Raw genomic sequence first — 11,960 nt, 5'->3', positions numbered from 1 at the left:
TAAGATGAATAAAGTCTAAGTAAAAAACGTGCCTCGGAAATCACGAAAAAGTAATTCTCGGATAGATGGCGCACACACCTTTGGGGCTGTCCATAAATTACGTCATCGATTTTTGACGATTTTTGACCCCCCCCCCCCTATAATCATCCAAGAATCATATTCAATTACTATACCCAAACTACTACGGGCGGTAGACCCGTTTGTGTAATTGAATATGTGTACAAAACGCGAGAGTTTAAAGTGTTATATCCAAAAATCATGCTTCAAATGACCCCATTTCCTCCTACTTCATGCTACCGTCATCCGATGCCCAGACCCCCCCCCTACCCCTAAATAGAAATTACATAATTTATGAATAGCCCCTTTAGCCTATCCTCGGCTAGATGGCGTGACGACACCGTTTCATATTTAACATATGGATATCAGTGAATGAACATGGATCAAAATGATATAAAAATAATAAAATCATTTATCCATATACATACATTTTTTTGATAATTTTATGTTTTCTTTTTGAGTTTTAGTCGTGTGTCGATAGATGGCAGTAAATGTACTGTGACTACAAAATTTACAATGACAGGACCCCTCTATACTATCTATTCTTTTTGCTTATATACATTATTTATCACGCGCGATTCTAGAAGTCTAGAAGTCGCGAAGACATATGGAGTAGCACGCGACAACATAAGTCAGAAATGGGTGTTTTTGTTGTTGAATATGTACCTCTAATTTTTCAGCCACCGCCTCCGTATAGGGCACATACCGTGCGTCAGTGGTGCCCTTATAGAACCAGCTACATCTGAAAACGAACAACAATTGTATAAAGTTATAATTAATTAAACGTGCACACTAGCGCCACTGCTAAATAATAGTGATTATTTAAATTTAACGAAAGGTATTTAAAAAATTCGTCAATCATAGGCGTCCACAGTTAAAACGGCCGTTTTTGGTTTTGAGTTCATAGATCGACGAATCCAGCAACATTAAAATTAGTTTGATGTATTCAGAAGGAACTTAGGGCCCCCCCACATCTGGCGTCTATCGAGCGTCGGCGTCTACAATTCTATGGCCGACGTCGACGCAACGTCGACGCAGCGTCGACGCAACTGCGCAGCGACGTCATTTTCCATAGCGCTGGACCGACGCCGACAGACGCCGACGCTCGAAAGACGCCAGATGTGGGGGGCCCTTAAATACAAAATACAGTGCGTAGCGGCCCCTTTTTTAAATATCTTTCATTAAATTTAAATAATCACGATTATTTAGCAGTGGCGCTAGTGTGTACGTTGATGGACTCTTAACCATAATCATTAGGAAAAGATGGCTTGAAATCATCTTGGCTATTTTGCTAGCTTTAAGAGCCAACTTTGGCCAGAGCCAGCTTTAAGGAGTGGTCATTTCTCCATACGTACTCGACTGTTTCCTCCGTGGGTTTTGAAGCTAGAGCAATGATTTTTTCAACACAGATTAATACTGTCAATATCTGTGTCGGACCGTTTTGCTTTTTTTGATATTTTTGTTTTTTAAGGCGCTAGAGCCCTTCAAAAATGGCCAAACTGGCCTAATTGACTATGCCGCAATGAGAGGCGTAGTATTCAAAACTGATATCAATTAGCCAAAAAAGCAAAACGGTCCGACACAGATAATTTCATAAACATTTAGATTTTCAAGTTTGGTTAGGATTGGTTAAGTTTTGGAGGAGGAAACAGTCGAGTACGAAACCTCGATTTTTGAGATTTTTTCGCTTTGTTAGTGTCCTTATCGCACTAGTTTTAGGAGCTACATCCGTTAGCGAGACGGGTATATTTACCTAAAATATTTAAATCTCAGCTCCTGTTTCATCTTAAGACTAAAATGAAAACTCCATACCTCCTGACATTGGTTGGCTTGTCCGTCCAATAAACAGCTATCCTCAGTCGTCCAATCACGTTCACATCGTATCTGCCTCCGTCCGTCGGAACCAGCGTACTCTCATTTATATTAGCTGTAATTCAAAAATTCAAATTCCAAATTATTTATTTCGTGTGATTTACACACATAGATATACACAATAATAAACATACAAGTATTACACATAAACACAACATACCGGGTGTCGCCTGTAACACGAACAAATAATTAAAACATAGATTGCACTCCTCAAACGATGACACTTTTGTTCAACAACTTTTAAAAATTATGAAGTATTTAGACTTCCTATTTTTCATACAAAATAAATATTACCTTCAATGGACGCCGTCGCCACGCCATATCATTGTGATTGACGTTGCTTGTCACGCCTTAAACATAGCAAAATTCGCAATACATTGCGTCTTAGCATAAACTTTAAAGTGTATTAAAAATCAAACCACAAGTTATTTTTAAAAGTTGCTGAACAAATGTTGGTCAGTATGAGGAGTACAGCCTACAGTTTAATTTTTTACTCATATTACAGGCCACACCCGATATACAAAACAAGTAGTAGTGATTAACTCCCAGGACTTCAGAAGTTAATCACACCTAAACTTAAAAAAATCCGGACAAGTGCGAGTCGGACTCACTCTGCTGCCTGAAAGTTGCTGAACAAATGTTGGTCAGTATGAGGAGTACAGCCTACAGTTTAATTTTTTGCTCACATTACAGTCCAGACCCTATAATACAGTGGTAGCCATACTCTTAATTTTTGCTACCACTGTATCACACTTGTAGGGGAATGTAGTCCCTTACAGTGGAGCATTATGGGACAGTCTGGTTTTTCCGTAGGGAAATGTAGTCCCTCACAGTGGAGCATTATGGGACAGTCTGGTTTTTCCGTAGGGAAATGTAGTCCCTCACAGTGGAGCATTATGGGACAGTCTGGTTTTTCCGTAGGGAAATGTAGTCCCTCACAGTGGAGCATTATGGGACAGTCTGGTTTTTCCGCAGGGAAATGTAGTCCCTCACAGTGGAGCATTATGGGACAGTCTGGTTTTTCCGTAGGGAAATGTAGTCCCTCACAGTGGAGCATTATGGGACAGTCTGGTTTTTCCGCTATCATTCTCAAGATGGTGTTGGGACTGTCCCGCAGCCGACGCGCCAGGGTTGCGGCGCGTCCATGCATAATAAAAATATTCAATAAGGTTGTATAAAATTAACCAAACAACTGAATAGTGTCACAATATCATCACTCTTGTTGTGCTGAGTGAGCAAAGAGGGATTATTCTGTACCTAGTGCCAAAGACATATGTAACTTCGTATAAGATGAATAAAATCTAAGAAAAAAATGTGCCTCGGAAATCAAGAAAAAGTCATTCTCGGATAGATGCCGCACACACCTTTGGCCTATTCTCGGCTAGATGGCGTGACGACACCGTTTCATATTTAGCAATTTTAACACATAGATATCAGTGAATGAACATGGGTCAAAATGATATAAAAATAATAAAATCATTTATCCATATAATATATGTTCATTTTTTGATAATTTTATACGTGTTTATTTTGAGTTATAGTCATGGCAGATAGATGGCAGTAAATTTATAGTGACTACAACATTTATTATGACAGGACCCCTCTATACTATCTATTCTTTTTGCAAGTACTTTTATTTATTCTGTTTACTTTGTATTTGGTGTAAAAGTATACTCACGGCTCTGGAACGCGTTTTCTATGGCCCTTGAATCCGTGACAGAGAATCCGCGCCACGTCGACTTATCTTCGCAGTCCACTCGGTAGAACCAGTGGTGTTTTACCGGCTCGTACTCGTTCGATGAGCGATTCTGTAACGTAAGTATATGGGAATAAGGCTGATTTTTAATTAACACAAGCATGGATGACAGACTCGATAGAACCAGTGGTGTTTTACCGCCTCGTACTCGTTGGAAGAGCGATTGTGGAACGTAGGTGTATGGGAATAAGGTTGGTTTTTGATTAACAGCCGAACTCATCCAACGAGACTAGTTTGTATTCGTTGGAGGAGCGATTCTCTGACGTAAGTGTATGGGGATAAGGTTGATTTTTAATTGAAAGAATGGATGACAGATTCGATAGAACCAGTGGTGTTTCAGCGGCTCGTAATCTTTGGAGAAGCGAATGTGTAATGTAAATGTATGGAAATAAGGTTGGTTTTTGATTAACAGACGGACTCATCCAACGAGACTGGTTGTACTCGTTCGAGGAGCGATTCTGGAACGTAAGTATATGGAAATAAGGGGTGCGCCAAAGTTCATATAAAATTGCAAATTCGATTATTGAAACTCCGAAAATGTATCTCATACAATTTTACATCCTAATGATCATTATACATTTTCATTTTAAACAATACTCATTGGAACTTCGAATTTATTATATTCATAATGTCATTCTACATAAATATCTCTATTACTAAAATTTATGTATATATTATTACTCGACATATCGATTGCAATAGTAAATTCTAAATAAGAAAAAAAAAAGACAAAAATAAACAGAAAAGTAGGTCAAGTCAGGTTAAAATCCTGCCAGAAAGGTGGGTTAGGTTAGGTTAGAACTGCGCCCCTCACAGAACCGAAATGCTGCCAGAAAGGTGGGTTAGGTTAGGTTAGAACTGCGACCCTCACAGAACCGAAATACTGCCAGAAAGGTGGGTTAGGTTAGGTTAGAACTGCGACCCTCACAGAACCGAAATGCTGCCAGAAAAGTGGGTTAGGTTAGGTTAGAACTGTGACCCTCACAGAAACGAAATGCTGCCAGACAGGTGGGTTAGGTTAGGTTAGAACTGCGACCCTCACAAAACCGAAATGCTGCCAGAATAGTGGGTTAGGTTAGGTTAGAACTGCGACCTTCACAGAACCGAAATGCTGCCAGAATGGTGGGTTAGGTTAGGTTAGAACTGCGAACCTCACAGAACCGAAATGCTGCCAGAATGGTGGGTTAGGTTAGGTTAGAACTGTGACCCTCACAGAACCGAAATGCTGCCAAACAGGTGGGTTAGGTTAGGTTAGAACTGCGACCCTCACAGAACCGAAATGCTGCCAGAAAAGTGGGTTAGGTTAGGTTAGAACTGCGACCCTCACAGAACCGAAATGCTGTGATCCTCACAGTGAGCGAGTGTAGCGAGAGCAAATGCTCCCGCCTTAGTCTTCGAGAAATTCTTACAAATAACATTATGGGCACAGATACATTCTCAGTGACAACATTATGAGTAAAAAAAAACGGAATATATATCGTTATGAATAATGCAGGTAGTAGTACAAAAAACTATAAAAAAAATATATGAGTAACAATTTTCGGAGAAACGATGATTATGACTACAAATCGGTATTATTAGAAATATTCGATTAATAAATTGTATATGAGCCAATATGGACCCGGAAATAAGATTGGTTTTTAATTAACATACGCAAGAATGGATCTAGTTCAACCATACCCTGCTTGGTATAGCATGCAAAATTTAAAGTATATAATATAACAATATCGGATTCAGATTTATTTAACCCCCCCCCCCTCCCCCCATTGACCTTATTTCTTTTTATGATGGAGGTGAATATTGCACCTGATTCTTCTGATGAAATAAAAATGAATCTTTCTAAGATGAAATTATCTAACTAATTTTTATTTAGCACCATTTTAAAACAGCAAATAACGTTAAATACGAAATGTACTAACACTGTTTCGTATATTAGTTATTACATAAAGGGGCCCACTGATTAACAGTCCGCCGGACGGTTCGGATTTGTCAAAATTTTGTTCTAACTGACAGGCCGATGCCGTCCGGCGGACTGTTAATCAGTGGGCCCCCTAACACATTACTTGACCGTCACTCTAACATTTATAACCATTTAAGAAGATAATGGCAACACCAAAAACGTATAAACAAACTTTTGATAACAAATACGTGCAGTTAAAACAGTTACTGAACTAAAACTGCCAGAAGCTTCGACAGACTGGTTATTTGTACAAAAAAAAGGTCCGTGGACTGAGACCCTTGTTTTGACTTTGAGGCACAGAAAACCGCCTATAGAAGCCTAATATTGGTCTTTTGTTCGCGACGCAAATCACCAAATTCAACCCTTTGAATACTAACTCCTGTTGGTCTGTGCTTTAACCTTTTAACCGCCAGCAATTTTTGATCGAGCGTGCCTGTGTCGCCACCGACAGTAATTGTACCACGCAGAGTAAGGTTGGCATAGTTACGGGAGTTATAAATGTATAGTACTGTAAAAACCAAATCAGATCTTTGTCTTATTTATCAGACTGTGGCGAAATGCGCTGGATATGTAATGTCTTATATATCAGACTCTGGCGGTTAAAGGGTTATGGGCGTTTGCTAGCTGGCGTTAAAGAAAAATAGTGCAATAAGTACCCTTTTGGCACCTTTTCTAGGGTTCTGTACCCAAAGGGTAAAACGGGACCCTATTACTAAGACTCCGCCGTCCGCCCGTCTGTCTGTCACCAGGCTGTATCTCACAGATGATGTATTTCTGTTGCCGCTATAACAACAAATACTAAAAAGTACGGAACCCTCGATGGGCGAGTCCGACTCGCACTTGCCCGGTTTTAATTTGACATAAAGGCCGAACTATTTTCTTTAGGGAAGTATAAATATACTAAAATTGTAATTACGATTTTACGGCGTCGGCAATTTCGGCACGGCATCTCTTGACGAATGGAGTTTTGGGACTAAATTAGAAAGCTTTTAAATACATTCATTACCTTAATGACAATAAGCTTACATTATTATTTGCAAAACTCTGTCTTGAGCAATGTCCGATGATTATGAATCATCGTTGTAGACTTTCAATTAAAAATGTTTAATATGCTCTTTAGCTAATTGACCGTTTAAATTCTACTCGACATATATCGACCCGCTAACTTCAGTTACCCATGAACAAGATGCATGTTGAATTTGAAAAAAGCGACAAATTCAAAACTTTTTCATTATCTCGTTTATTTTCAACTTTACGTCATAAATGAAGAGGACTACACTTGTAGAGTCAAATTTTGAATTTGTCGCTTGTTTTTCAAATTTAATTTACAAAATATCGATCCTAGAAGAAAAATTGTAAGGACCAAACTTGTAGAGAATCAAATTTCCTACAATTTTTGTCCTCACGGTTATACTGTAAAATCAAAAATGGCCGAGTTATGCAAGAAAAACCTTTTTACGAATATACGCAGGAGCCTGATTCAGTCTACTTTTTGAATTTACACTATCGCAGTGACCCCCCCGAGGGAACTACGAAAAAAAAATCCAAGGACTAATTATTCACGGGTAGGGTCGGTTTTTTGGATACAATGACTGAACTATATTTATTATTGCTTTCTAAATAAACCATTAAATAAAAAAGTAAATATAATACCTCGGTCATCATAGCTAGCCCTTCGCTATTATCCCCATCGGAAGCCATGTCATCCATCCTCACGTTGACTGACCGCTCTTTATCTTTTCTTGGCTCCATATCCACTTCCTTCTTAGGACTGCTAGCACCGTCCATAGCTTGTCTAAACCTGACCTGGTCTATGTCTAAATCTATATCTTTAATCGTCAAAACGGGACCCGCTTTTAAATCTTTACAATATTTACATTTCATTATAATTTCTGTTAATATTTCGTCATTTACAATGGTTTCCTCTTTTTCTATTTCGTTTTTTTCTGTCACGGCAACTGGTTGGTTGCAAACTTGGTTATTTATGTTTTGTTTTATAGTATTGAGACTAGGTTCACCTTTGTTAAAATTAAGTGTGTCGTGGTCGTATTCTACAGTAAAATAGTTGACTGTTCTTACTATTTGCTCTTTATTAGGCTCTACGTTTTGAGGGGATGTCAAGTCACTCATAAGATTTAAGTTCGCTATGTATCTATCGTGTGGAATGTTTAAAATATTTTCTTTATAATGATCTTGACTTTGACTTAATTCAAAAAAAGGTTTGCTCCCTTTGATTTCCTCATGTTGTCTATAATGGTCTTGTCCTTGACTTAATTCAAAAAAAGACTTCGTAATGTTAGTTTTAGCTGGTGCCGCAAAATAGCTCGCCAGTCTATTCACACCTTCTGTCGTTTCGGGTTCTTGTGTTGAGGGTGCGAAGAAATTCATAGGGTCTGGTAATGGTACGGGTTTATTTTCCTGCACCTTATCTTCAATATTAGCTTGAGGATTAACAGAGGTATGTTCTTTTGTAGGTTCTATACTTTTCTCAGCACCAGTTACACTAATATCAGCAAGTTTTATGTCTATCCCAAAAACACCAGTAAAATCAGGAAGTCTTGTTTCCAACTGTGGTTTTTGTATGTTTGTAGGTTTGTTTGTTAAAGGTGTAATATTGGAAACAACAGTAGATGTCAAATTCTCAGTCTTTGTGTGCGCAATACTAGCTGTTGTAGTTGTTCTTGTTTGTGTCGAAGTTTCAGGAACTTTTAAAATTCCACGTTGATTTTCCCTTCCCTTTGGCATTAATTCATAATGATCCTCAAAACCTGGCGGTATCCTTGCAATAGTCGGTGATTTAAGTGAATTTTTGACATGAGTCTCAACGGCATAGTTACCTGTGTCAAAATACGAAGGCATCATCGTATTAGAAATTGACAAATTAGCAAAATCATTTTTCTCTGTAGCATCATCATTTCCTTCAAGTTTTTTAAATCTATCAACCCTATTGGTAAAAGTGTCTTTTACTTCGTCGCCTTGACCTTTAAATTCTATCTTGTCATCTTCTGTCTCAGATGGATCAATAACATATTCTTCAAAAACCGGAAAATCTTTGCTTGCGTCTTGTTCTATAGACTGAACATCTAGCACACCCGTTTCGTCTGATTTAGCATCATCTGAATCTTCTGCCAGTGGGGCGCTAGGAATACTCATCTGACTTTGCAGCAATATGGGAGCCTCCTTCTGAGCTACATTTAACTCAGTTTTTATGTCACTGTAGTTCGATAAATTGTCAAAGAATAGGTTATTATTAGCAAATGATCCTATAGCGCTGGACTTTGTTTTAAAAGTATAATCGTGGTCCAAAAGATCTTCGCCGGGAGGCAACGGAGCTTCAACACGCCAACCGTAACTTCCTTCAATGTTGGTGCTTTCAGTTTCATCCAACAAATCTGAAGCTGACTGTATTTGCAAAGTTTCTATAGTTTCATCAGCAATCAGCGATATTTCTGCGCATTGGTTGATTGTGTCAAATTCATTTGGAACATCTCGATTTATTTCTGTTTCGGTCAATGGAACTTCAACCGGGTTTGAAAGTTGTATGGGAGCAGTTATATTTTTAATCATTTGGTGAGTTAAATTTTCTGCTGGCGCGGGTTGCGCCTGCACAGGTTGGTTTACTTCCCTGCAAGTTACACAGATATCTAGATTATCTTGATCACTATCGTCCGCGCACAAATTATCATCGTCAAATTCCTCATTGGCTAATGACATAAGGCGGTCAGCAGATGATTGATCGTCCACTTCTTCTTCATTAGAATTCCAAGAAACACATCCTTCACTAACACTGTCCGATATCTCTTGAGGTTTTGAAAAAGGGTTCTGTAATGGCGCATCAAACGCACTGGGTAGTTCAGGGATATCCGAATTTCGGAACATATCTACGTAATTTATATCACCACTTTTCTTCAACTCGTTATTTTCATCGAGATTAGGAGTCGATATATCAATTTTACCTATTAAAATTGGCTGTGATAATTTATTCAATGGCATATTTTGATTTTCCTCTAAACCAATCTCTTCTAGATTTGTATTTTCGTCGTCTTTGATCTGCAGACTTTTAATAGCTTCTGCTACATTTTCTGCACTTGACATTTCAAGCATTTTCGGAATGCCACTTTCTAGCTGACTTTGGAAGAAAGCACCAGTACCATCATTACCTGTTTCATGTTCTAATACATTTTCTTTATCATAACCAGAAATGACAGGGTCATACCTACCCCATATATTTACTTCTTGTGCAGATTTGAAATCCACAGCAGACGTTGATTCCTGAGTAATATTACTAAATTGTGCCGCGTAATCTTTATCGTAACTAGTGCTAAAAACAGAATCAAACGTGTCCAGCACATTAGCTCTTTCTGGAAAATCTGTGTGGACACTAGATGCTTGTTCCTGAGTAATGCTATTATTATCTGGTACATTTTCTTTATTTGAACCAGAACTAATTGTTGTAATTGTAGGGTCATACGTACTCTGTGCATTAGCCCTTTGTGTAGTATCAGTGTCTACGATAGATGTTTGCTCATGAGTAATGCTATTGTTGTCTGCTGTATTATCTTTATTAAATCCATAACCAATTGGGTTACGTGTAGTCTGTGCATTAGTCACTTGTGAAGCATTAAGCTCAATTGCAGATGTTTGTTGTAGAGTACTGTTAGGTACACTGTCTTTATCATAATTAGTACTAGTTTGGTCATAAGGACCCCATATAGTAGCTCTCTTTGAAGATTCGGTTTCTACGGCAGGTGTTGGTTCATGAGTAACTTTGCTGTTATCTACGGCGAAATCCTTATTATAGCCGCTTCTAGTAGGGTCATAAGAGCCCCATAGATTCACTCCTTGTGAAGTTTCGGTGTTTACGACAGTATTTTTGGGAGGTTGGGTATGACCTTGCTGAATTGGCAAATTGGTTTGGCTATACCTTTGTGTGCCGTAAGTTGGTTGCGAATAATAGCTAGCAGTAGAATAAACATTATGAACTTGTTGATTATAATAATCACTGGCGTTAGGTATAGAACCTTGTCCATAAGTAAAATTATGTTGATGTACATCGTAATTATAAGGTTGCACCTGCGTTTCAGGATTAGCTATGAATATTTCTAATCCTTGATTCTGTCCGTAGTCAGATTGAGTATTTTCAGCCGTCTCCGATTTTACCATATTATATCCAGGATCAAAGAAAGTTGTCACGCTATTTTGTAGCTTGTTTATATCTATTGAAGATAGTTTAGATTTAAGAGAGCCTATTATGCCAAATGCGGATTCTTGTTTCGGCGGTTCATAAGCATCTGGTGCTTGCCGGGACAAGTCAAACGCAGTGTTATAATTATAAGTGGAGGCTTCAGATGCTGGATAATTGATATTGCTTGATGATTGGTTAATATCAACAGGTGTAAAGTTATAATATTGCTGTTGATATTCATTATTATCTGGGGGCAAAGTAGCTCCATGCGATGACACATTTTCAGTTACATTCTCAGGAGTAAACAGTTCTGCTTGCCCTGCATTCATTTCTGGTGTAAAGACGGCACCTTGAAAAGCAGTCGTAGGTACAGGCGTTAGAGTAGGTTTTACATTGTTACTAATAGCACCGACACCTTCAATAGGTCCGGAGTAATACTGTGGCCTTTTCTTCGTCATCCTGAAATTGGTGTTGCACGATGCCTTCGGTGGTTCTGGGATTTTAGGTGGTTCTGCTGCAGGAGACAACATTTGTTGCAATTGATCGTTTGTTATATCCTTCGATAATAAAGATACATGCTTATTAGGATTAAATATTTGTGGCGCAGCTGCTGATGTTACACTTTGAGCAGAAAGTCCTGAGGTAGGTTGATTTTGTAAATCTGTGGAAGCACTCATCTGTGGTTGTGCCGATATAGATGACGATGCTACTGCGGTATTTGGAAATAATGGAATATTTGGGAGTGTTGGTATATTTGGACCTGTCATTGGCGGTGGGATTACAGATTGCGGTTGGCTTCCTGGCGTATAAAATTGCGGTGGCGTTAATATTGCTGCCGATTGCGCACTTGATGTCATTGAAAATTCAGGCACATTTTGTGCCATCGTTGGACTAGCAAAAACATTTTTCGGTGGTGGTACATTTTCCGTTACTAAAGATCCTGTTGCTTGTGAAACGATTGCAGGCGTTTCAAATGCATTTTTCGGTGGGGGTGGTAAATTTCCCGGAGTTGGAGGTACGGTTGCTTGTGAAGTCATTGCCGGGGGAGGTGCGACTGGATTTTTTGGTCGCGGCGGTATATTTCCCGTTATTGAAGGTGTTGCCTGTAAAGTCATTGCAGGGGGAGATGT

At 38.8% G+C, this 11,960-nt stretch overlaps 1 protein-coding gene across 1 annotated transcript in view; it reads right to left on the bottom strand.

The window, feature by feature from the left end:
- The window catches only part of LOC134677476 (uncharacterized), a 343,898-nt gene that overhangs the window by 30,200 nt on the left and 301,738 nt on the right, over positions 1–11,960 (bottom strand). Inside the window, exons 2-5 of the mRNA XM_063535957.1 lie at positions 7,299–11,721; positions 3,608–3,737; positions 1,870–1,984; positions 724–799 (exon numbers count right to left, since the gene is read on the bottom strand). Coding sequence (XP_063392027.1) covers positions 724–799; positions 1,870–1,984; positions 3,608–3,737; positions 7,299–11,714 — 4,737 coding nt within the window. The 5' untranslated portion in view covers positions 11,715–11,721. The remainder of the gene's footprint in view (positions 1–723; positions 800–1,869; positions 1,985–3,607; positions 3,738–7,298; positions 11,722–11,960) is intronic.

This window comes from Cydia fagiglandana, chromosome 26, assembly GCF_963556715.1.
Source record: "Cydia fagiglandana chromosome 26, ilCydFagi1.1, whole genome shotgun sequence".
Taxonomy (NCBI): Eukaryota; Metazoa; Arthropoda; class Insecta; order Lepidoptera; family Tortricidae; genus Cydia; species Cydia fagiglandana.
The sequence above is the reverse complement of the archived record's forward strand: the minus strand, read 5'-3'. Positions and strand labels throughout refer to the sequence as shown.